The sequence below is a fragment of the Nyctibius grandis genome, chromosome 15 (assembly GCF_013368605.1).
Source record: "Nyctibius grandis isolate bNycGra1 chromosome 15, bNycGra1.pri, whole genome shotgun sequence".
NCBI classification, from domain to species: Eukaryota; Metazoa; Chordata; class Aves; order Nyctibiiformes; family Nyctibiidae; genus Nyctibius; species Nyctibius grandis.
In genome coordinates this window covers 13,155,943-13,179,999 of record NC_090672.1, presented here as the reverse complement: position 1 = coordinate 13,179,999, position 24,057 = coordinate 13,155,943, and the positions used below count along the sequence as shown (strand labels likewise).

Below are 24,057 nucleotides of genomic sequence, written 5' to 3'. Positions count from 1 at the left end.
CGGCTGCAAACCCAGGGCCTGGATGTCACCAGAGCCACCGACTCGCCTGTAGCAACGAGGGGCCGGGAGCTAACGGCTGCAGTGCCCGGGGAACCGGCTACGGGGACTTTACCGCCTGCCTCCCGGGCCGGGGCTCGCTGTGCTGGCAGTCCCTTGCCACCAGGTGCCACTGCCGAAACACTCGCACCACGCCTGCTGCAGCAGAGCCAACGCTTTACCGGGGACGCCAAGGCCCAGTACAGAGCAGGGGCACTGCCCGGCACCCCTCGGCGCACGCTGCCAGGGCCTGCCCCAGCGCCCCTCAGCCCCCCTCGCCCCTCCGGTCCGGTGCCAAAGTCGGTTAAATAAACTCAATGCCCTCGTATTTCATGCTCCCGATCCTGGTCTCGGGCAGGAGGAAGCGCCCGTCCAGCGTGAAGGCCATGATGTAGCTGGCGATCTTGCCGTTATCCTCTTCCGATTTCAGCGCCACGATGATCTGGTCGTCCGTGTCCGGGATGAACTTGAAGGAGGAGAAGCCGTGGGTGGGGACCACCTCGCCCACACGTCCCACCGTCACGTCCCCGAAGTCCTGGGTGGAGCTGAGCAGCAGGTTGGTGCCCCGCCGCTCGTCCGCCTGCTCGCTGTAGCGCTCGTGGCTGGCGCGGCGCGGCAGGAAGAACCAGCGCTGCAGCGTGTCGCTCCAGGAGGCCGACTCGTGGATCAGGTAACCTGCAGCAGGGAGCGGCTTGTGATGGCCCAGGGTAAACAGGGCGCCCCTGCCCCACTGCCCTGTGCCACAGCCCTCCCAGCACCCCCAGAGCCCGCACACCCCAGCCCCGGAGCCCGCAGAGGGTGTGGGACACGGGACGGCAGGAGGGAGCCTCGCTCTGTACCTGGGGGTCGGATCCCCGCCGCGGCCCTCAGCGCGTTGTAGTTGGCCACCCAGTTCTCATGGCCCACGTCGCCCTTGTAGCCGACGACCTTCACCCACTCAGGGTTCTCGTTCACCACCTCCCCTGTCGTCGTGGTCCACTCCTTGCCCAGTCCCCCCACGTAGAGGTGCTCGTCCTTCACCGCCAGCCACTCCGCCTTGAAGCCTGCGGTGGAGAGAACGGCATGAGCCGGGGTTTGGCCAGTACCTGGATGCCAGACAGGCCCCACACCAGACGGCCTGGTGCTGGGCACAGCCTCCCCCATGCAGCCAGGCAGGAATTGCCCCCGTCCCGGCCGGGCTACGGGGTCACAGGAAGGGGCACCCCACCACAGCGAGCCACAGAGCCAAGGGCTTCACTGCTCTGCGTCGGCAGGGCGGGACAGGGCAGCTCACCTTTCCCCGCCGTGCCGTCCCCGTCCGGGAGGATCACCCAGGGCACCACCTTGTTGCCCTCGATCTGGTAGACCACCCCCGTCCGGTCGTCCACGGCGTACAGCTTCCCGTTGAAGACGACCAGCTCGGAGAGCTCCATGCCCCGGCCCTTCTCAGCCAGGTGGGACCGCAGCACGCTCTCCTCTTTGTCCCACTCCACCGTCACGCTGTCCCCGCTGTCCGACAGCACCAGGTAGCCCTTCTTCAGGTAACTGAACCAGGTGTGCTCCTCAGAGCCCCGGGACTGCGTGTCCAGGTCCGCGATGACGCCGATGCGGTAGCGCACGCCCTCGGGGTTCCTCTGGGGTGGGGACAGCGGGTAGGTGTCATTGTAGCGGTCCCCCGCCTGCAGGCTGAGCTGCCAGTTGCGAGGACTGGGGGGGCCGTGCCGTGCCGGGGAGGAGCGGTGCAGGCAGAAGAGCAGCAGCACAAACCCCACGCAGGCTGACGACAGCACGATGGCCTTCCAGCGCAGTCGGAAGCGGGGGTCAGCCCCCTTGGTCATGGACGCGAGGACAGGCAGGCCACCCACGCTGATCCGGAGCGGGCTCATAGACTCATGGCAGGGCGGGACGGGCATCAGACTGGGGGCGAGGAGAACCTGGTGGCAAAGAGGGGAGGAAACAGGTCAGAGAGCTGGAGCCTGGCACTGCACTGAGCTCGGGGGGCGGCAGGGCACAGCCACGAGGGAGAGGCGAGGGGCCCCATCCCCTCTCCTGCAGCAGGAGAAGGCGCTGCTGCCCCGCGCAGCGAAGAGCCAGCATCCCGTGGGGGCTGCTCTGCTGCTGGAGCCACGCTCAGCCCCTTCTCACCCCACTCTGCACTCCCACACCAGAGAGAGCCCCGGCATGTTGGCAGGCACGCGGCGCTGCCTGGCACCGCTACCTGCCCCCGGTCCGCAGCAGCCCAGGCAGGGCACCGAGGCACCCCGGCCCGGGGCGAGCCCCCAGGAGCTGTGCTGGGGTCTCCTCCTGAGCGGCGTCCCCGCACTGCCCCAAGGAAGGAGGAGGTTCCCGGCCGGCCTGGCCCAGCTCCGGCAGCCCCCGGGAACCGGCCCGGCCGCGGAGCGTGTCCCCAGGCCCCACGGGAACACCGGGAGACACGTGGCAGCTCCGCCCGAGCAGGATGCCAACGCCAAGCAGGAAGCACAGCGCCCGGGTCCAAGGGACAAACACCCCCAACCTGCCCAGCCCTAACGTCGCGGCAGCCCCCGGCCCCTGCCATGCCCACGGTCACGGCGTCACCCCCGGGCAGGGCTCGCACGCGGGTACCCCCAGCCCACCCGGGCGGTGCCCACCCGCAGGGCCCGTCCCTGCCACCCCTCTCCGTGCAGCTCAGGGGATGCGGCAGCTCCCCGGGCCCCCGCAGACGGGCGCTCCGGGCTGCGCAGGGTGCGGGGAGCCCCCCGGGACCGGGAGCTGCCCCAGCACCACCCGCTCTCACCCCGTGCCACGCAGCACGGGACAGGGACCCCCAGGCCGGGCGGGGCACAGGGGTCCGCGGCTGCCGGCCCAGGGCTGTCCCCAGGGGCCCGTCCCCGCCGCGGTGGGGCCCGGGCCTCAATGCGCCTTTCAGCGGCCCCGGGTGCGAACAGAGGCTGCATTGAGCGCGGGGGGCCGAGCCCCGGGCCGCGGCGGGGGCACGGCGGAGCCCGCCAGGGGCGGCTGCTGGCCCCGGGGCCCCGCTGCGGCGGGGGACGGACCCCGCGGGGAGGGCAGCGTCCCCCCCGCGCTGCCGGGACCCCGGAGCATCGCCCTGGGCACGGCCCCGGCGCCCCGCTCGGTGCACGGGCCCCACCGCGGCTGTCGGGACCCCAGCACCCGCCCCGGGCAGGGCCACGGGGCCCCCCCGGCACCCTGGGCGTGAACACGGGGACCCCCGGGCACGGTCACGGGGACCCACCGGGCATGAACACGGGGACCCCCGAGCCCCTTCCCCGAGCGAGCTGTCGGGAAGGCGGCGGCACCCCCCGGCCTGAGCGGGGCCTTGAGGGACCCCGGGACCCCCCACGTCCCCTGCCCCGGGGCACAGCCCCGCGCAGGGCGCTCGGGGTCCGCGCTGCTCCCGCCCCAGCCCGGCGGGGACCCCCGTGCTGCGGGCCCGGTCCGGCCCGGCCCGACCTTGGGGCCGCAGGGCGCCGCCCGGCCCCGCGCTCACCCCGGCCCCCGGCGCCCCCCGCCCCGGTGTCCCGGTGTCCCCGCTCACCGCGGCGCCGCCCGAGCGCAGCCGCCTCCCGCCGCCGCGCGCAGCCGCCTACAGCTCCCATCAGCCCCCGCGCGCCGCCACGGCGGCCGGCACCGGCCAAACCGCCGCGGGACCGGCGGCTCCCGGCAGCCCCCGCGCCGCCGCCACCACCGCCGCCGCGGGGGCTGCCGGGGGATGCAGTCCGCCCCGCCGCACGCTCCGGGGGAGCCCGGCCAGCCCCGGCCCCCGCCCCGCGTACGGGCGGTCGGAGCCCAGCGGCGGGCCGCGGCGCGGGGCCGATCCGTCCCGGCGGGGTGGGTGTCCCGCCGCCCTCCCCGCGGTGGGCACAGCCCGGCTGCCCGGTGGGCACAGCCCCGGTGCAGCCCCCGGTGCTGGCTGACCCCAGCCCGCGGCTCCTCCCGCCGCGCCAGCACCGGCCCGGCCGCGCCCCGTGTCCCGCCGCCACCCGGGGTGCGGGGACAGATCCTGCCCAGCGCTGCGGGACATGTGTCCGTGTCCGCCTGCCCGCGGCCGCCCTCGAAAGGCCCGTCCCCGGCCGGGGCTGGGCAGGCTCCGGTGCCCCCGGGGTGGGGAACGGCCAGCGGCTCTCCCGGCGTGGGGCAAGGTCCTGCCCCGGGGGCCGCCGGGGTGCCAGCCCCCCGCGAAGCCCCCGACATGTGCCTCCCCCGTTCCCCGGGCCAGCGCCGGCCGTGGCTGCGGGCGCGGTGCTGGCAGCGGCGGGCGCACACACGGTTAACGGCGGCCGCCCGCGCCGCCGGGCTCACATCTGGCGGGGGAAGGGGGGCTGCGCCCCGGCCCGCTCCGCCGCTGCCGCCTCCGCTCCGCACAAGGCGCGTTTCCGCCGGGGCCGCCGGAGGAGGCGAGTGTGTCCCGCCGGAGCGGGAGGCGGCCGGTCCGCCCAGGCAGGCTCGGCCCCGCGGCGGGGGCTGGCGGGGCAGCCCCGGGGAGGGGGATGCTGTAGGGACGGGAAGGCAGCGCCAGGAGGGAGCGGCCCTGCCCCGCAGGTAGGTGGGGGGCGGGTTTGGGGGGGCCCTGCGGGCCTGGGGACCCGCGCCCCGGAGCTGCCCCTTGGTGCGGACCCGCCTGCGGGTGCCGCTGGCGACGGGCGCTGCGGCCCCGGTGCGACTCACCCCGGAGCGGCTCCGCCTCACCGGGTGCCCTGGGGCGCGTCCAGCGAGCGGGACCAGTGTCCCCGCACCCCGCTCCGGGCAGGGCCCCTGCCCTGCCTGCGAGGGGGCGGTGGGGACCCCGGGCTGCTCCTCCGAGGGCACGGCCCGACCCGCAGCAGCCCCGGGAGGACAGAGGCCGGTTGGTGCTGGAGCCTGCGGCACCGGCTCGGCCCTGCACGGCCCCACCGCGGCTCCCCCAGCCCTGCCTCAGCCCTGTGCCCCCACGAGCACGCCAAAGCCAGGGCTGGGCCACCCGCGGGCACGTCTGCGGGGGACGTGGGGGCCCCCGGGGTCCCCAGCACAACATCTCGCTGGTGCTGCCGGAGCTGGAGGGCAGCGGCTGCCCCGTGCAGCTCCCACCCTGCTGCCCGCCGGGCCTGCGCCGCTCCGGGGGTGCGAACAGCTCTGCAACCACCCCAGCTGCTGCAGCCAAAGGCGGGGGAGTCATCCCACCAGCACGTCCCCGGACACCGGAGGCACCCCAGCTCCGGCTGCTGCGCCTCGGGGAGGGCTGTGCCCACCCCCTGAGCGGGGAGGGCGAGGTGGGCATGCGGGACCTGCTGCCTCCGCGCTGCCCCGCTGCTCTGAGCCCCCTCATCCCTCCCCCGGGGTTTGTGCTTGTTTCATCCTGGTCTTTATCACCGCCTGGAATGCAGTTCGGGATGTTTTGACTTGCAGTCTCAAGGCTTTAGCAGCCGCTGAAGTTAAATCTCCAAACAGCTCCTGGAGAGCTTCCAACCCCGGCAGGACAAACAGCCTCCCTCCAGCAGGGCCGTACGCCCACGCGTGCGTGGGCACCTCCTGCCCGGCGTGCCCGCGGGGTGCAGGGGGAGACGCGCTCCGAGGCACGCTCGCTTCCATTTCTGGCCCTGCGGCAGCCGGGGAAGCTCGCTGCCTTGCTCGGAGGGAATTGCCTGGTGAAGGATTTCTGCTCCCCGCAGAGCAGTTCCCTGCAAAGCTGCGTTTTCCCCAGGGCTGAGCCTGCTGCGGGTCCCAGGGGAATGTTTGGTTTGATGATCCCAGAGCTGAGGGAAAAACCCAGCTCCCAAGCTGAGCTTCCCAAAACCCCATCGGGCTGTGTGCCACGCTCAGTGGCATGTGGCTGGCACAGCTGGAGGCCAAGCAGGGTGAAGTGCACCAGTGCCAAGGCTCCCCTGGCTGATGCCTGCTCACAAGCCCCTGACTGGCCTCCGCCATGGATCCGCTTCTCCCCTGCGCATGGAGCTGAGCACGCAGTGCCCACAGCTGGCATGCAGTGCCCACAGCCCTGCCTCTCCCTGTACCCATCAGTGCCAGCGAGACACGGGCTGAGATACGGGGCAAGAGGCAGGTGGGGAGAGAGTGGCCCTTTGCAGAGGGTGCGAGCAGTGGGACAGCCCTTGGAGCCTTTCCCCATCCCTCCGCCCCTTCCTGGTCCCAGCGAAGGTGACTCATAAGCCAGGCATCCACCCTGGCCTCGCGCGCCCTCCGCGCCCGCTGCCGGAGCACGGAGCACCCCCACCGGGTCCCGGACCCGCCAGCCCCTGCACTGGGGGGACAATGGGAACAGGCTGCCCGGAGGCTGGCCCAGCCCGGTGACTGCTGATGGGGACCCCAGTGCTCAGAGAGCAGGCGTTCACCAGAACAGTGGGATTCCACCCCAAACTCCTTCCCCATGGCCTGGCCTGGCCCACCCCAGACGTGGGGCTGCCGCGGGGTGCCGGGTGACCGGGCAGTGCCACACGCGTGTTTGGCCCTGGCTGTCCCGGCGCCTTCGGGGCCACAGGGCGAGGTGCTGCGTGCCTGGCCCCGCGCCTCGAGCGGATACAGCCGTGATAAGGCCCGGGTTGGGCCGTGGTGCCACCGGCCACTGCAAATATTAGCTTTGGCCCCACGCAGGGCGCGGGCTCCCAGGAGTTTCGCCCCGTGGCGGCCGGCTCCCAGCCGGGGCAGCCAGCCCACATCCACGTCGCTGGAGCAGCGGGTCTTGTCTCCTGGCAAACCCTCGGACCAAGGGCCCGGGCACAGGGGTGGGGGCCAAGGGCTGGCAACTCCCGGGGCACACGAGTCCCTCTCAGGGGTCCGCCCGGCTTGCCCTGTGGGGGGAGGAGGGCTGCAGATCCCCGCAGGCAGGGCTGGGGGTCCCCCACAACAGGCAGGGCTGCACCCCGACGTTTGCCCCATGGCATCTGGAGCTGCCTGGAGTTTCCCCAGGTGCTGACACCCTGAGCTGCTGCTCTTGGGGGTCCACGGGAGGCAGCTGGAGCCAGGCTGGCCCAGGGCTTGGACAGAGCAGAGGCTGCTGCTCCGCTCCACCCTTGGCTCCCCAGGACACCCCCTCTTCCACGCGATGCATGCCAGGGCTTCAGGGGCTGCATGGCTCTGGTGAGCCCAGAGCCCCTGCACTGCCCCAAACGTGGGTGTCCCCAGTCACCCACCTCAGCATCACCGAGGCACCCGGCCCAGCTGAAAGCAGCTATTTAGGTGCAGATGGTCCCTGCAAGTGCAAGAGATGCACGTGCCCACGCTGCAGGCTCTGCTGGGGAAGGGCTGCAGCAAGAGCAGCCTTTTGGGGCTGGAAGTGCAGCTGTGCCCTGCCCGGGGCTGTGTCGTGCCCCAGGTCCTGTCCTAGGGACAGTGCAGGGCACAGCCGGGCTGGCACAGCATGGAGGGGCATCTCTGCAGCTCCCAGCTTAGCCAGGCCTCGCCGTCCCCCTCAGCCGTCCCTGGTGTCTCGCAGGGCACTGCCACAGCATGGAGGGGCTTTGGGCGCTTGGCGTCCTGCTGCTCTCCTGCCTGCTGCTGCCCTCCCCTGCGGGCAGCCAGCCCAGCCCCAGCCCCGACCGGCGTTGGCAGACGGACCCCGAGGAGGCACCGTCCCAGCACCACGCTGCCAGGTGAGGGGACCCCGGGGCTGGGGCGTTTCGCAGCAGGGGCCGGGGCAGCCCTGGCACCGCAAAGGGCCCCGACCTCCACCCGTAGCTCCCTGTTGCGCTTTGCTTTCTGCCCTCCCCAGGGCCACGCGGGAGCAGAAGGATGGCAGTGCCCAGGACGGGCTGCCCCCGCGGCCCCGCTGCGTCCGCTGCTGCGAGCCGCCCGACCAGCGCTTCTCCTACCCCTGGTACCAGCCCCTGCCTCAGATCAACGTGACCATCCTGAAAGGTGAGGGCTGGCGGGGCCCCGGGCTGTGGCACTGCCCGCAGCCAGCACCCCACACCACCAGGCACCGTGAGCCCGCCTGCTCTGCCAGCATCACTCCAGGGCCAGCGCCAAGCTGAGCTCCCAGTGCCAGCTCTCTGGGGTGCCAGTCTCGCACAAACTGGGAGCGAGAAGCTGGGGCTGGGGCCTGTGGTCCAGCGCCCTGCACGAGTAGAGGGGCACTGGGGCTGGGACACCCCGGGGCATGAGCTGCCCCTGCTCTGGTGGCCTCTGGGCAGCTTTGGAGGCAGCATCAGAGCCCAGGGAGGGGGCAGGGGCTGGGGGGGGCCTTGCTGTCTCCATCCCCTTCTGTCAGGCAAAGGGGCTTCTGGGCACTGCCTCTGACAGCACAACTGTCCCTCCTGCTTCACCCAGGCGAGAAGGGGGACCGCGGCGAGCGAGGCATGCAGGGCAAGTTCGGCAAGACGGGGGTGGCCGGCAGCAGGGGCCATGCGGGGCCCAAGGGACAGAAGGGCAGCGTGGGCGCCCCGGGGGAGCGCTGCAAGAGCCACTACGCCGCCTTCTCGGTGGGCCGCAAGAAACCCCTGCACAGCAACGACTACTACCAGACCCTCATCTTCGACACGGAGTTCGTCAACCTCTACGACCACTTCAACATGTTCACGGGCAAGTTTTACTGCTACGTCCCCGGGATCTACTACTTCAGCCTCAACGTGCACACCTGGAACCAGAAGGAGACGTACCTGCACATCATGCGCAACGGGGCAGAGGTGGTGATCCTCTACGCCCAGGTGAGCGACCGCAGCATCATGCAGAGCCAGAGCGTCATGCTGGAGCTGCGGGAGCAGGACGAGGTCTGGGTGCGGCTCTACAAGGGCGAGCGCGAGAACGCCGTCTTCAGCGACGAGTACGACACTTACGTCACCTTCAGCGGCCACCTCATCAAGTACAGCGGGGACCCCTGAGCGCCTGCTGCGCCCTGCTCCCCCTCCCCTGGGGCGGGTGTCCGAGGAGCCCCTGCCACCCCCTCGCCCCAGGCATGGCTCCCACCATGAAGCTGTTAGCCCTTCTACATGCCACTACACCCAGCAGCTGCACGAGGGTGTGAATACCCCCATCCCCAGCTCCAATAGGGTGCAGCTGGAGGAGCTGGAGCCATTTCTGACCCAGGCAGTGGCAAGGAGCTCGTCCTCACCTGCGCCTGCTCCAGAGCTGGGTTTGCTGGGGCACAGCCGCTCGTGGCACCGGCTGTGAGCCGGCACCAGCTGAGCGAGTCTGACTGCCGGTGCCCTGGTGCAAGGCAGCGCACACACGTGTGCCGTGTTCCCCCCTCGCACCGTGACGTGCTCTGCAGGCTCCTTCTCCCGCAAAGGACAGAGGGTGCTCAGCATCCAGCAGGAAAGGCCATGAAACCACTAAGGGCTCCTCTTCCTCCCGCAGAGCTGGGTCCAATGTTGCAGCACAGCACTGGGTACCCTCTGGGCTGACGCTTCCCCAAGCACTCCCACAGGGGAGCAGGCTGCAGTTGTTCCTCTCCGCAAGTCCCCAGCACAGTTCCCCCACCGCAGCCTCTGCTCGGTGCCGACGCTGCCGAGGAGGGGCTGGCTCCCCCCTGGCAGCCCTGGGTGCGGGGCCTTTGGCCTCAGCCGCCTCCTCTTCACTTAGGTTATCCGCTGGCCAGGCTCTGTATTTGTGTAGATGCCATAGCAGAGCAGGGCCCCCCGCTCTCTGCACAGCTTGTGACCTCATTAAACACCCCACGTTTTCGAGTCCTACTCACCCTTTCAGTGCGTCCTCTTGCTTTGGCTGTGCGGGGGCTCCGAGCAGCTCACAGCAGGTCACCGCGGGTGCAGGGGCTCCCCAGGAGCCACGGGCTGGCACAGTGCTGCTGACCTGGTGGAAGGAAGGGAAGGGCAGACTGTCCCTGGAGAGCCAGGGAGAGCCGAGCTGGGCTGGCTGCTCCCTAAGGGACGGGGAGCCAGAGCTGAGCGCAGTAACAGACCCGTCAGCCTGCAGGCAGGGCAGGCTGGGGGTGGTGGTTGGGTTTACCAGGAGTCTGGATCATCCGGCAGGTCTGTGGTGATGAGGCAGGTCTGAGGTCACGCTGGGAAGCTGGTGGGTCTGGATCAGTGGGTCCATGGCTGGGCAGGGCTGCATCTGGAGACCAGCATCCCCCCAGCACAACAGGGAAGAGAGAGAGGGCTCGGGGCTGAGCTTAAATAGAGCCCCAGCCCCACAGGTGGGCGGTGGGTGGGGGCCCAGGTGAGGCTGGTCAGGCTGTCTCAGGCTGGCAGTGCCTGCAGGGCCCTGGCACCGCTGTCCCCGCGGGGCTGGCCCCAGGGACCCTGCAGGGGAGGTGGAGGCAGCTGCCCTGCTCATGGCCAGCCCAGGGTCCCATCCCAGTCCCGTGATGGGGGCAAAGCCCCATGGCAGCACCCGGCCCCTCAGGCAGCAGGCAGGGCTGGGGCTGCTGGCACTGCTGGCACATGGCAGGAGGGGAGGGCTGCCTGCTGCGGGGCGGCTGCCAGCCCAGGGACCAGTTCAGTCCCAGACCACAGAGCACGGCCTCTTCTGGGAGACATGTCCCATCCCAGCACACACGGCCATCCCGGGACACGTCCCATCTCAGGACACACGTGTCCCATCCCGGGACACACAGTCCATCCCGGGACACATGTCCCATCCCGGGACACGTGGCGCCGTCCCGGGACACGCAGCCCACCCTGGCAGACACGTTCCACCCTGGCACGCCTGGCCCCATCCCAGGACACGCGGGTCCCGGCGGCGCCGAGAGCGGCCGGGGCGGGCCGGGCGCCGGGGGCGGTGCGGGGCCGGGCCGGGGCGGGCGGAGCTCGGCGGGCCGCGCCTCCGGGCGAGCGGGGCCAGGCCGGGGCCGGCGCCGGCGTCAGTGCGGGCAGCGGCAGCGCCATGGCGGAGGCGCAGGAGGGACCCGGGCGGCGCGGAAAGAGGCCCGGGGACCGGGACGGGGCGGAGGAGCCGGCGGAGGCGGAGCGGGCCGGCCGGCGGCGGCGGGGGTGGGCGGCGGACCGGGCCGGGCCGGGATCGGGCCGGGATGGGGATCGGGGCCGGGAGCGGGATCGGGCAGGGATCGCGATCAGGATCGGGGCCGGGGCCGGGATCGCGATCGGGATCGGGGCAGGGATCGGGATCGGGCCGGGATCGGGGCCGGGCTCGGGCCGGGTCCGGCGGGCGCTGGCCGCGGTGCTGACCCGGCCCGGCCCGGCCCGGCCGGTGCCTCCGGGACGCGGCGGCGCGGGGCTGTCCGGCCCTCACCCCTCGCCTCCCCGGGCAGCTTCCAGCCGGCGGCGGAGCCCCGGGGAACCACCGTCCTGCACGACACCATCAGCACCCGCCCGCAGCCCCTGCCAGGTGAGGCACCGCGGGGCGGGCGCCGGCTGCGCCCCTGGGTCCCCACCGGGCCGGTGCCAGTGACAGTGCCGGTGCCAGAGCCGGGTCCGGTGCCGGAGCTGGTGCCGGTGCTGAGCCACACGGGCAGTGCTCCCCGCTGACCCCGTCCCCCATCTCCCCACCCGTCCCAGCGAGGTACTTCGACACCAGGACGACGGAGCCCATCAGCTTCTTCTTGTCCAGCCTGGAGGAGCTGCTGGCCTGGCAGCCCGACAGCAACGACGCCTTCAACGTCTCTGCCGTGCCGCTGGCGCAGCGCCAGCCCCCGCTCCGCAGCAGGAGGCCCCGGACGCTGGTGTGCCATGACATGCGCGGCGGGTACCTGGAGGACAGGTACGTGCTGGGCGGAGAGGAGCTGTGGCAGCAGGGCTCGACACCTCCAACCCCAAACCTCCTCTACTGCTGCTTGATTTCCTGCTGGCTTGGCCACAGGCGGGCAGGGATGGAGGGGTTTGGCTCTTGGCACCGGAGCACGGTGACCTTGCTGGGGCCAGCCCTAGCCAGGGTCTGCAGGGGTGGCTCAGTGCCACAGCTCTGCCCAGTTCCTGGGCCGTGAGTCAGGCTCCTGCCCAGCCCCGCAGCCGTCTGCCGGCGTCCTCCCCGCATTGCCCAACCCTCAGCCCTCTCTGCCGCTGCAGGTTCATCCAGGGCTCAGCCACACGCAACCCCTACGTCTTCTACCACTGGCGGTACATCGACATCTTCGTCTACTTCAGCCACCACACCGTCACCATCCCGCCCGTGTGCTGGACCAACGCGGCGCACAGGAACGGCGTCCCCGTGCTGGGTGAGGGCAGGGCTGGCGGCTGTGGGACCGGGCGCGTGGTGGGTTCGCCGGGGCGCGGGGCCAACGCTGCTCTCGCCACCTCCCCAGGCACGTTCATCACGGAGTGGACGGACGGGGAGAAGCTGTGCGAGGCGTTCCTGGGCGGCGGCGAGGAGGCTTACCGCGCCGTGGGCGAGCAGCTGGCCCGCATCGCCCAGCACTACCGCTTCGACGGCTGGCTGGTCAACGTGGAGAACACGCTGAGCGTGAGCCCTGCCCGCCTCCCGCCCGCCTCCCACCCTGCCCGCCCGTGCAGCCCCTTGCCCACCCCACGCCAACTTGTCCCTGCTCTCGCTTGGCAGGCGGCGGCGGTGGGGAACCTGCCCCCCTTCCTGCGGCACCTGACGGCGCAGGTGCACAGTGCCGTGCCGGGGGGGCTGGTGATCTGGTACGACGGCGTCGTGCGGAACGGCGCGCTGAAATGGCAGAACGAGCTGAACGAGGAGAATAGGTGAGGCCGGGCCCTGCCCGCCCCGCCGCCTCCCCAGGCAGAGCGTCCCTGGGTGGGGGCCATGAGCCCACCCCAAACCCAGCGCTCGGGGGCGGCCAGGGCATGGCCGGCTCGGTGGGGCAGCCTGCGGGGACAGCCACAGCATCTGCCCTGCCACCCTGGCCCTCGTCCCCAGGGTGTTCTTCGACGCCTGTGACGGGCTGTTCACCAACTACAACTGGAAGGAGGAGCACCTGGAGCGCACGCTCAGGCTGGCCGGGCCGCGCCACACCGACGTCTACGTCGGCGTCGATGTCTTTGCCCGTGGGGACGTGATCGGTGGTGGCTTCGACACCAACAAGGTGGGTGTGCTGAAGCCAGGCCAGAGTGGGACCCTGGGCCCCCCCCGGCGCAGGGGTCTGAGCTCCCACCGACGGCTGCACCAGGCTGCTGACCCGGGGACGCGGCGGTGAGGAGTGGGGGGGACGGGGAGCCACTGGGCTGCCATGGAGAGGGAGCTGGGGGGCCCCGGTGCTGCAGCCGCTGGAGAGGGAGATGCCGCAGCACATCCCCGCGGTGTCGTCCTGTCCCACCACGGGGCCAGTGGGACCCGGGGAAGTGGGGACAGGGCAGGTGACAAGGTGACCGCCTGGCCCAGCCCGTGCTGCTCACCACTCGCCCGCAGTCCCTGCGCCTGATCCGCCAGTACGACCTCTCCGCAGCCATCTTCGCTCCCGGCTGGGTCTACGAGCACCTGGGGGAGGAAAACTTCCTGCGCAACGAGAACAAGTGAGGGCGGCTTGGCGGGGTGGGGGCCGCGGTGGGGAGACGGGCCCGGGAGCACCCCGGGCCGGGAGGGCTGCGGGGCGGCGGGACAGGGCTGCCAGGACACCGTGGCTGCCCGCCGGGACCGGGCTTGCCCCGCTCTGCCCCGGCTGGGGTGGTGCCCAGTGCCGTGCCAGGGCAGCGGGCGTAGCAGGGGGCTCTGCTGGGACACCCGCCTTTCCCTCCAGGTTCTGGGGCTCGCTGGCCGAGTACCTGCACACGCACAGCATCTGCACGCTGCCCCTCGCCACCTCCTTCAGCCTGGGCATGGGCACCAGCAGGTTCCTGGATGGGAAGGTGGGTGTGGGTGATGGCTCGGCTCCGGATGGGCAGGGGGGGTCCTGCTGCCGGCTCCCCGCCTGGCCCAGCTCACCCTGTCCCGCAGGAGGAAGAGGCCGGGCCCTGGTACGACCTGAGCGCGCAGGAGATCCAGCCCCTGTACCCCGAGCACGAGGGCACGCTGAGCACCAGCTGCTGCCTGCAGGACGCCTGGTGTGGGGGCAGCTCCCTGAGGGTGCAGGGGACCATCGCCCCCCGCGAGGAGCGCGTGGCCATCCGGTGAGTGGGGGAACAAGCCCCCTGGGCACCTCCTCAGCGCTGGGCTGGCACCCACATGGCCCAGGCAAACCCGTGTAGCCCCGGGGCCCCGTGGTGAACGTGCCACGGGGCTCCCTGCCCGCACGCCTAACCCGATGCGTCTTCTCTCTCTCTCCCCTCTCTCTCTCTCTGTCTCTCTGGGTGGATCTGGGGTCATCAGCCTCTTCTCTTTGCAGATGCCGGCGCCCCCCAAGCTCTTCCTGACCCTGCTCTACAAGCTGGAGGGGCCGCACCCCGACGAGCTCACCGTCGCGCTGGAGCTCAGCACCTGGCGCTCGGGCACCTGCCACGAGGGCAACGTCACCTCCCTGCCCGGTGAGGACCCCGCTGCCCGCTGTGCCCTCCCCGGTGAGCACCCGCTGCGGGGCATGGGACCCCCTCACCGCCCCTGACCCCGCTCCCTCTGGCAGAGCCCAACAGCCGGCACCACCCCCGGCTCCTCCCGGCACCGCCACCCGGCCTCGACAAGCTGCTCACCGCCTGTGACCGCGGCTCCAACGGCTGGACCAGCCGGTGAGTGCCCTGCCGGCACCCTGCGTGCAGGTGGGGGCACCCCAGGGCCCTCCAGCACTGTGCCCACTCTGCCGCTTTTCTCTCAGGTGCTACGAGCTGGAGCTGCAGGACTGCAGCCTGCGAGACCTCTCCCTGCTCGTGTCCCGCCAGCAGCTTAGCCCAGAGGAGACGTCCTTCACCTGCCTCCTCGGGGAGCTCCGGGTGAGTGTGTGCTGCTGCCAGGCCAGGGCTGCCCACGGTGGGTGGGTGCCCGCTGGTCCCGGCCCCAACGGCCCCGTGGTCCCCCGCAGGTGCTGGACGCGGCCAGCGTGGCGGCCGCCCCGCCGCAGGTGCAGGGCCTGGCGGCCTCGCAGCTCTGGTGGCAGGAGGGCCCTGCGCCGCGGCAGCTCTCGCTCAGCCTCACCCTGCGCTGGGCCTTCCCTCCCGGCCGCGCCGCCTGCTTCCGCGTCCTCACCCGCGGTGCCCGCTGCCGCCCGGGCCCCGCGCCGACGCCGACGCTGCTGGGGCTGGCGCACGCCTGCCTGTACCGCGCCGTGGGCCTGGCGGTGCCGCGGCCGGCGCCCGGGCAGTCCTGCGAGCTGGAGCTGCTGGTGGAGCCGGTGCTGCGCGACGAGCTGCCCCTGGACCCCGCACGCTGGGGGCGGCTGGTGCTGGTGTACTCCGAGCCAGCCGGCGGCACCAGCCCCGACGGGCATTAAAGGCGAGCGTGGTGCAGCCCCGCGTCCGTGTCTGCTCTGTGCTGGTGGGCTGCGGGCGGGGGGCACGGCAGAGCCGGTGCTGGGGCGGTAAGAGGGTGGGGGCTGCCTTTATCACCCCGGTTCAGCAGGTCCCTCTTCTCCCACCCCCATGGCTGGGCTCAGCCCTCGCCGTGGGGCCGCTGGGTGCTGGCTGGGACACTGAGGGGCTGCCCAGGGACCCCCCAGCCCCTGCAAACTGCATGTACCCAGGCTGGGGGGGCCTGCCCTGAGACCCCCCCCAGCCCCACAGCCACTCACCTTGGGGACCAGCCCGGTGCGGGTGCCCATGCGGCCTCCCCTGGACGGCTTGTGCAGAGAAGGAGAGAAAATTTATAGCAGCAATTATTTCCTTACAGTCTGGTGAGCAAGCAATTAGCAGGCAGGGAGGCAGGCGAGCGCGGCGCGCAGCGGGGTCAGCCAGCCCCAGCGCCGGCCCCGGCCCCACAAACAATGCTGGCTCCCGGTCAGGAGAACTGAGCTGTCAGCGGTTAACGCTGCTGCTGCGCCGGTGGGGAACCTGCTCTGAAACGAATTACCAGATGGTTTGGAACGTGAAGGGCTCAAGCCCAGCTGGGAAAGGCTCTGCTCCCTCGCTGTGGCGAGGCCGGGGGCCCCAGCGGGACCCCCCTCGCCTGCTGCGGGCTGCAGCCCCCTGCCCACTGGGACGGCCAGACCCACCGTGCCAGCCACAGCCCCGCGCCCCAGTCAAAACCTGAGTCGTCCTGGTTGAAGAAAGAAATCTTTATTAATAATTTCAATAATAATAATAATAATAATAATCCTTGTAATAATAATAATAATAATAATAATACTGTTTATTAGAATGGTCACACCTTTGAAGCATACAGGACGGGCCGGCGCCAGCCTGCGCGCCGGGGGCCGGCGCAGGGGGTTGCTGTAAGGAAGAAGCCAGTACAGCGATGGCAGGAGCTTTGTACAGGGCCGGGGGCGCGGGCCGGGGTATGTACAGGGGCAATAGAAAAGGGGGAGCTCGCTGCTGGGGCGGCGGGGGAGGCTGCAGCCGGTACGGTGAGGTCTGAGGGGCCGGGCGGTGGGCTGAGCGCGGGGCCGCACCCCGGGGTGGGCTCCGCGGCACCTCACGGCACCAGGCACCGGACCCGTCGTCCCTGCGGACGATGCTGGCTCCCAGCCCTGGGCGATGCAATGGCCGAGACCCCGCGCCGAGGGCTGGTGGTCCCGCGGCCCCGGGCAGGGACGGTAGCCAGGAGCAGGCGGGAGCGGGGCAGTCCCCGTCCCCGCTCAGCGCAGGGGGCCGCGAGCAGCGTCGGTCAGGGCATCTCCCCGCGGGGTGGGAGCCCCGGGTGCGTCAGGGGATGGAGGGGAGGGAGGGGAGAGGGATGGCAAGAGAGTCACAAGCTCCTCTTAACAAAAAATTCCCTTTAAAAGGCAGAGGCTCGTCACCCCGCAACGCCTGGCGCCCCAGCAAAGCTCCGCGGGGCAGCCGAGGCCTCGCACACTCAACGCACCGATGACCGGCGAGCACCGGAGCTCGGGAAACACGAAGCCCGGTTCCCACCCCGGCGCCGGGACGGGGCGGCCGATGGCACCCCCGGTGCTGCCATGCGGGGCTGAAGGAAGACGTGGTGCCCAGGCCCCGTGCCCGGGCGGCGGGTGCCCCCCCGGCTCACCCTCCCTGCTGCGGGGCCGGGGCACGGGGGGCCCCTCCGGTGCGTCCGGCCGGTCGGTGCTCGCCGCGGCGTCCTCGGGGCCTCGCTCGGGGACAGTTCGGGACTTTCAGTGGCTGCTGCCGCTTCGCTTTTGTTTTTTTTTTTTTGTTGCTTTGCTTTTAGTTTTTTTAGGTTTGATTTTTTTGTGTGTGTGTGTGTGGATTTTTTTGCCCTTCCTGGTCCCAGAAGGAAACGGCCGCGGTTTCACTACAACAGAAACAGAGAGGCAGGGCTTTCGCTGGGGCGGCGTGCGGGGCAGCCTGGCCCGACCGCCGGCTCAGGGGGACGTGGGTGCCAGCCCGGCCCCCCGCACCGCTGCCTGCGGGGTCCCGCACCCGCCCCAGCCCGGCTCCGTCCCGGGGAGCTCCCGGCAGCCCCGCCGGCGCCTGTCTCTCCTACGTGGGCAGAGGGGCTGCCACGGGCGCCGTGCCCCCGCGCCCCTGGGCACAGCAGCCCCTCCTGCCTGCTGGGGGGACGAGCCCTTGGCACCCCCAGAAGGGCAGCGCCCACCGGGACCCCGCGCCCCAGCAGCGGGGTGCCAGGGGTGCCGCGGCAGCACCGAGGCGCAGCAGACGCGGGCGGGCGGCGGGACGGAGCGGCTCGAGGTAACCCTACGGGCGCGGGGTGCCCAGGCCCCGCGGAGCCCAGCGCCGGCCCCAGCCCACCCGGGCAGGGCCCGCGGTTCCTCCAGCGGCTCGGGCCGGGTCTGGCTGCCTGGCTGGGGTTGGTGCTAGGGAGCAGCCAGGGCTAGAGGTGGGAGGGGCTGGGTCTGTCTTGCTAGTAGGGAGTGAAGCGGCTGTACCCTCCTCGGTATAGACTAGCCTGCAACATCAAAGATGAAAAAAAAGCCAATCAGTATGAGAGAGAGAGGCAAAGCCCACTTCTTCCCTTTTTTTTTTCCTTTTTTTTTTTTTTTTTAAATCTTTAAAATGACACCAAATCGCTTGTCCTGGGGACGTGAGGGGTGGGCAGGGGCTCGGGGACGGCGGGCCAGGGGCTGCGGGGTGCCCCCAGCCCCGGTGCCCCCGGCATGGTATGACCATGGCCAGGCCTCCCTGTGCCTGCAGCGACCACGGAGGAGCCCGTCCCCGTCCCCACTGTGGCACTGGGCTGGCCCCTGCCCTGCCCATCCCTGCGGGACAGAGGGGCCATGGTCCCTCACTAGTAACTGGGGGTAACTGGGTTAAAAAAAAGGAAGAAAAAGAGAGTTTGGCTTTGAGATCCTGCCCACGAGTGGGATTTTTCATCTTTGATGCTGGTTGTGAAGCTAGCTAAAAGCCGTGGCACGTGGGTGGGCTGCGGGCGCCGGGGACGAGTAGGGGGTCCCGGTGCCCGGGCAGGGCCCTGGGTGCTGCCCAGGCGGCTGGCACGGGGGCAGCCGGGCCCCCGGGAAGCGGCGTGTGCGGGGCGGCCGCCAGCTCCCGGCTCCCCCTCCCACGGCCCCCGCGTGCGGGGCCGCCCCTCGCCCCCCGCAGGCTCCCCGCGCTGCCGTGCCGGACCCCCGCCCTGGGGGGCTGCAGCTCGCGCCGCGGGGGCTGCTCTTACCATGGTGCCGATGCTGTAGGTGGCGGCAGGGCCGATGGTGTGGTGGTAGGGGTCTGCCGCTGCGTACACTCTGCCGTAACTGGAAGCAAACACAGCGGTGGGCGTTAGTGACGGGGTCCTGTCCCCCCTCAGCAGCCCCCACCCCGGCCGCTGCGGCGCCTGGGAGCCCCCGGCACCGCCCCGCTCCCCCCTGCCCGGGCACCAGCCCCTGCCAGAAGGAGCCCAAGGGGAGCGCGGGGGCCCCGGTTTGCAGGATCCCCTCATCATCCCACGGGGCACAGGAGCTGGGGGGTGCAGAGCGGGCGGTGCAGGGGGGCAACGGGGCTCCCCCCCAGCCCTGGAGCCACACGCGAGGGGCAGCGGCACTCACCTGTCGCTGTACGCTGCCGCCGCCGCCGCGGGCTGGGCGTATCTGTAGGCGGCATAGCCCCCCTGCAGCGGAGGAGAGACTGCCGTCGGGGGGGGCCCGGGCAGCGGGGCACCCCCCGGGCACCGCCACGGGGCAGCCAGGGACCCCGCGGGGAGCCGGGGCCCGTGCCACCAGGCGCACACCAGCCTCATTACCATTCCCCAGGGGTTTCACAAACATTAACCTTAAAAAATTAAATTTCCAGAGGAGAGAACGTCACCCCCCCGCCCGCTTTAATGAGGTGTCGCGTGAGATAAATCCTTCAGCCGCCCGCCTGAAATAGCGCCGGTGGCTTCTCAAACGTGGAGGTTAAATGCCGGGGTAAGACAGCGCAGCGGCACCGGCCAGGGCCGTAAATCCTGCGCGGTGGAGGGGCCTGGCTGGGGGTGTGGGACCAGCGCGGTGCCACCCCGCTCGCTCCAGAGGAGCCACGCTCACGTCCATGCCCACGTCCACGTCCACGCTCCAGCTGCCCTCCCCAGGGTCAGGGCCTGCCCGGGGGGATGAGCCCACCGCGGAGCCACCCGGTGCCACTCGCCCCCCGCCCCGGCACAGGGTCCCCGGCACGGCCCAGACCCCGGCACGGCACTTACGTAGATCTCGGCTCCGTAGAACCCGTCCTGGTAGACGACCCTGTGAACGAGGCGGAGGCGTCAGAGCCCCGGAGGGAGCGGGGTGAAGGCGGTGAACGGGGGGAGCTGGTTCCAGCTGCCGATGGGCAAGGAGCGGCCGTGCGGGCAGCCCGAGGGCACGTCCCGGGCTGGGGCTGCTGGCAGGGCCATGGGGACGGGCGGGGGCACAGCCAAGGGCAGGGGATGCCACAGGGACGGAGGAGAGTCATGGAGCCCGAGGCCAGGCAGGTGCTGGGGGAGCTGGAGCCCGTTCCCGAAGCGCAAGAGCCCGGCAGTGCCGGTGCTGACGGCAGCAGAACCGGAGCCACGCAGCTCCCCCAGGTACTCACGCGCCGTAGGTGGGGATGGGCGGCGGCGGCGGCGCAGCCCGGAAGGTGTTGTAGACGGCGCGTCCTCGTCCCCGTAGGTGTGCGCCCCGGTAGGCCACGGCCGTCCCCGTGGCGGGGTACGGGAACCCCGTTACTGCAGAGGGAGGGGACGAGCGTGGGCTTTGTGCCATGGCTGGGATCCCCACGGTCACCCCGTGCCAGAGCCTGCCCCTGTCCCCCGGGGACGCTGGGGTGAGGGGAGCTGTGCACCCAGGGGTGCAGGGCGGGGAGAGGGGCCGGGGGCTGCTCAGAGCAGCGGCGGGGTCAGACACGGTGCGGAGCCGACGCTTGGGGACCCGCGGCCGGGCCGGCCCCGACCGGGCGTTACCTGCGTAGAACTCGGGGCCGTAGACTGCTCCCACCACCGGGTTCAGCTTCCAGCCTGCGGGCAGGGAGAGCTGGTGAGGGGGGCACCTCCGTGCTGTGCTCCCCCCACCCCAGCCGGGCTCCCAGGGGCCACCGCTCCATCCCTGGGCGGCTGCAGGGCTCGGGGTGCCCGGGGGGCTGCACCCCGCACTGGGCAGGGGGCTCAGCGGCAGCGCGGGTGCCCGGGGATGCCCGTGCCCGCCGCGGTCCCGGTCCTCACCGTTGGTGTAGGGGTTGGCAGCCTTCTTGTTGGTCATGACGCGGGCCGTGGCGTTGTTCACCTGCGGAGAGAGGGGACGGGAGCTCAGCGCCTGCGGGCAGCGGGGCTGGCGAGGCCACGCTCCGGGGCTCGGCGCGCGTCGCTGCTGCTTCGGATGCCGGAGCGAAGGACCCGGCCACGCAGGGACACGCGGCAGGAGGCTCTGCCCGCAGCCGCCCCGCCATGGCGCAGTCCTGCCCACACCCCCGGCCAGCCCAGGCCCCCGGCTCCTGCCCCAGCTCCAGCCACGAGCATCGGCTGGGCAGGTGGCCACTGTCCCGGCCGCTGCGGTGCCACGCGCAGGCTGAGCCCTGACGTGCTGCCAGGCTTGGCCCGTGCCCACCCCACGCCTGACCCTGCCTGCGGGAAGGACGTGCTTGTGGCAGCAGCCCGCAAGCTCCCGCCTGGCTTCGTTGACCACGTTCCCCGACAGGCAGGGCCCGTCCACGGGCATCACCGTGCCCTGCCACGCTGCCCTCCCCTGCGCTCGGCGCTGCCGGGGACGTCGGCGTCCCGCTGCCCGGCAAGGTGCTGCCAACAAACGGGCAGAGCCAGACCCCTCCACCCGCCTCGGAGAAATAAAAACCTCATGGGCACGGCAGCGTGGCGGATGCCTGCACGGCGGGTGCCGGGGACAGCACAGGGCGCAGAGAGCCCCTCTCCTCCCTGCAGAGCTCGGGGTGGCTGCATGGTGGGCACAGGGGCTGACAGAGCTCTCTGCCACCGGGCAAAACGCAGCCAGAGCCGGGCCGGTGCCCCAGCCCTCCCTGCACGCAGGGGGTTCGTCCGAGCCAGACGCTCCTTGTGCCAAACGACACCGGGGCACACACATGCTCTCGTGCCACGCTCACGGACACATGCACGCGCCGGGCGAGCGAGACCCGGGGCTGCCCCGGCGCTGCCCTGCCCGCGGTCCCCGGGCGGCTCTGCCCGCCTGCAGCCCCGGGCAGGGCGGAGGGACGCACGCACACGCAGCCATGGCACTAGCACACTTATCTGAGCACCTCAATCTTCCGTCCCTCTACGATGGTGCCATTCAGCTTCTCCCGTGCCCGGTCGGCATCTGTGCTAGTTTCAAAAGTTACAAACCCAAAACCCTGTGAGCAGAGGAGAAAAGGAGAGAGAAAGAGACAGAGAGAGACAGAGAGAGGGTGCGGGGACAGAGAGAGAGAGGGGGTGAATCAGGAGAGCTGGCGCAGGAGGTGAGGCTGCCGCAGTGCAGAGGTGGGAGAGCCTGGGTTGGGGCCCCGCGGGTCCGGGGGTCCCGGCATCACCCGTGAGCTGGGAGAAGAGTCTGGGAGAGGGGCACAGAAAGCAGGGAAGATACAGCAGAGACATCCACACACAGAGGGACACGAGCGGTCAGGGCAGGCGCGGGGCAGAGCGAGCCCTCCCCTCCCTCGGGGCACGATGCCGAGATGGGGTACCCCGTGCCTGGGTCCCGCAGGGCAGGACAGGAGGGGACAGCGGGCAGAGGAGCCCCCGGGCACCCCGGCTCCACCTGAGCCCTCCCTGGGGCTCGCTGGCACGGCGCCGGCCGCGGGCAGCACCCACCTTGGAGCCCCGCTCGTTGAAGATGATCTCCACGTCCAGGATCTTCCCGAATTGCTGCAAGCAGAGAGAGCCGAGGGGTGAGCGCCCGCAGAGCCCAGCACCGTGCCTGCACCCGGGGCTGCCAGCGCAGGGCCGGGCAGGGGGCTGCCCCGGGGGCAGAGCGGGGGGCCCTCGGCACCCTCTGCCAGGACTTGGGCAGTGTCACCCAAACCCTCATTAGCCTGCGCTGCTCTGAGACCTGATGAGGGCGGGGAAGGGGACAAGGGGAGGGGGACAAGAGCTCTGTGTCACTCTCCCCTCCACGCTGGGCTGGGCAGGACGGGCCTGGGGGACGGGACGGTGCCAGGGTCCCTGCGGTGCCACCGGGCAGCGCCCGAGCGGAGAGCAGGGGGCCGGGGCCGGACTCACCCCGAACATTTGCCGCAGGTCGGGGTCCCGGAATCGGAAGGGGATGTTGGAGACGTGTAACCTCTTGGGCTGCTGCTTGTCTGTGTTGTCTGAGGAGTGTAGCTGCTGGCTGTCTGTCTGTGCCGCCTCGTCTGTCTGCTGCGGGGAGCACCGGCCGTCAGCCCCCCCCCGGCGGGGGTCCGGGCTTGGGGACTGGCCCCCTCCCCTGCACTTGGCCCTGCCTGCCCCCAGGGACAGCCCCCCGCCCCCCGCCCCCCGCTCCCTTACCGGTACCGTCTGCGTCCCTGCTATGGACTGTGTGCTGGCGTCGGTGCCCGGCTGCTCGGCGTGGCTCTGTGCTGGTGTGTAGAGGGTCATGGCGTGCTCCGGCACTGTGCTTTGCCCCGAGTAGTCCTGCGTGGGGTGGGGGGGTGGCGGCGCGTACTCTGCGGGGATCCCGTTCTGGGGGGGCGGGGGGTACTGGGCCGGGGGGTAGGGCTGAGCCATCGCGTCCGGCGGAGCCGTGGCGTCCTGGTTACCCTGCCGAGAGAGCGGCACCAGCCCCTTACCCACCGACGTCCCCAGGGTGTCTGGGCTGCCACCTGCCCCGGGGAGGGGTCCCAGTCCCTGCAGCCAGACACAGGCCCCCCAGCCTGTGGTGTCCCCCCCCCACACCCAGGGCTGTCCCTGCGCCGCGGCACCTCCTGGGTTGCATCGCCTGCATCAGAGCCCCCACCTTCTCCCGAGGGCGCTGGGGCAGCGGGAGGATGGACCCCGCCAGCGGGGCTTCACTAGGGCAGCCTGTGCATCACCCCTCCTCGGGGAGGGAACTGGGCAGCCCTGGGCTGGAGCCCACCGCGGGGCAAAGCGAAGGCAGGCTGGCAGCATCGCTCCGGGGGCTGCACAGCATCCGCGCCGCCGGCAGCAAACCCAGCATCCCCGGGACAGTGGTGGGAGCGAAGGGGAGCGGGGCTGGGGAGGCAGGGAGGGGCGGCCGGGGAGGGAGGGATGTCGATAGCCCCTTGGCAAACACCAGACAGGAATCAATTAACTGCTAAATATTTGATTAGGTTCTGCTGTAAGGCAGCCGGACTGGCTGCCCCGGTCAAACAGGGTGAGCTGCACCGTGCCGCGGGCTGCCGGGGAGCGGCGTGGGGCTGGCAGCCCCCACCTCTCCTGCACACCCACCCACTGACCGCCCTCGCAGCCCCGCGTGCCCGCCTCACACACGCGTGTGCTGCATCCACCATGCACAGACACCCACCACGCACAGACACCCACCGCGGCGCACGGCAGCAGCCGAGAGCTGCCACTGCCTCAGCCGGCGCGTGGGGCAGCCCCTCAGGTGCTTCACAGCCCACCGCGGCAGCCTCTGGCCCATGAAATACAGCTGTGGCTCAGCCCGCCGAGACAAGCTCCTTAATTGTGTGTGCGGCCGATTTACGGTGCGGAGGGACGGCGCGGGGAGGCGGGGGGGCCGCGCTGCCAGGCACCGTCCCCGAGCCGGCAGGGACGTCGCACCTGCGAGGGAGGCAGCGGAGCCCACACCGGGGGCACGGCGGGGACCACACGCGGACCCAGCGCGAATAATCACGCTACAGATCTGCAAGTCATCGGCGGGCTCGCCAGCAC

General features: G+C 71.2%; 4 protein-coding genes across 8 annotated transcripts; 2 read left to right on the top strand and 2 right to left on the bottom strand.

The window, feature by feature from the left end:
• Positions 1–196: 196 nt before the first annotated feature.
• Positions 197–4,039, bottom strand: CANT1 (calcium activated nucleotidase 1). Its single transcript, XM_068413382.1, is given in 8 exon segments — positions 197–711; positions 876–1,079; positions 1,310–1,937; positions 1,939–1,949; positions 3,554–3,579; positions 3,581–3,686; positions 3,689–3,856; positions 3,859–4,039. Coding segments are annotated over 8 exon segments (1,695 nt in total). The 3' UTR covers positions 197–340.
• A 429-nt stretch (positions 4,040–4,468) lies between these two features.
• Positions 4,469–9,635, top strand: C1QTNF1 (C1q and TNF related 1). Its single transcript, XM_068413153.1, has 4 exons — positions 4,469–4,557; positions 7,442–7,598; positions 7,718–7,863; positions 8,275–9,635. The coding sequence occupies exons 2-4, from the start codon at positions 7,456–7,458 to the stop codon at positions 8,823–8,825; spliced, it is 840 nt and encodes a 279-aa protein (XP_068269254.1). The 5' UTR covers positions 4,469–4,557; positions 7,442–7,455; the 3' UTR covers positions 8,826–9,635.
• Positions 9,636–10,783: 1,148 nt separating this feature from the next.
• ENGASE (endo-beta-N-acetylglucosaminidase) lies at positions 10,784–15,179 on the top strand. Of its 2 annotated transcripts, none has more exons than XM_068413152.1 (14): positions 10,784–10,895; positions 11,174–11,250; positions 11,421–11,622; positions 11,928–12,076; positions 12,164–12,321; positions 12,418–12,566; positions 12,742–12,907; positions 13,231–13,334; positions 13,559–13,667; positions 13,756–13,928; positions 14,128–14,282; positions 14,378–14,480; positions 14,567–14,681; positions 14,771–15,179. In XM_068413152.1, the coding sequence occupies exons 1-14, from the start codon at positions 10,789–10,791 to the stop codon at positions 15,176–15,178; spliced, it is 2,175 nt and encodes a 724-aa protein (XP_068269253.1). In that variant the 5' UTR covers positions 10,784–10,788; the 3' UTR covers position 15,179. The 2 variants fall into 2 exon arrangements, with proteins under 2 accessions (XP_068269253.1, XP_068269252.1); XM_068413151.1 differs by having other exon boundaries at positions 13,204–13,334.
• Positions 15,180–17,682: 2,503 nt separating this feature from the next.
• RBFOX3 (RNA binding fox-1 homolog 3) lies at positions 17,683–22,965 on the bottom strand. Of its 4 annotated transcripts, none has more exons than XM_068413007.1 (11): positions 22,720–22,965; positions 22,447–22,584; positions 22,039–22,092; positions 21,489–21,581; positions 20,446–20,506; positions 20,188–20,241; positions 19,821–19,953; positions 19,453–19,492; positions 18,821–18,882; positions 18,451–18,529; positions 17,683–17,727 (listed from the first exon to the last, which is right to left on the bottom strand). In XM_068413007.1, exons 1-11 carry the CDS (start codon positions 22,930–22,932, stop codon positions 17,683–17,685), a joined length of 972 nt encoding a protein of 323 aa, XP_068269108.1. In that variant the 5' UTR covers positions 22,933–22,965. The 4 variants fall into 4 exon arrangements, with proteins under 4 accessions (XP_068269108.1, XP_068269106.1, XP_068269104.1 ...); XM_068413005.1 differs by having other exon boundaries at positions 18,821–18,899; positions 19,449–19,492; positions 19,821–20,024; positions 20,178–20,241; positions 22,720–22,962; XM_068413003.1 differs by having other exon boundaries at positions 22,714–22,947.
• Between the last annotated feature and the right edge of the window lie 1,092 nt (positions 22,966–24,057).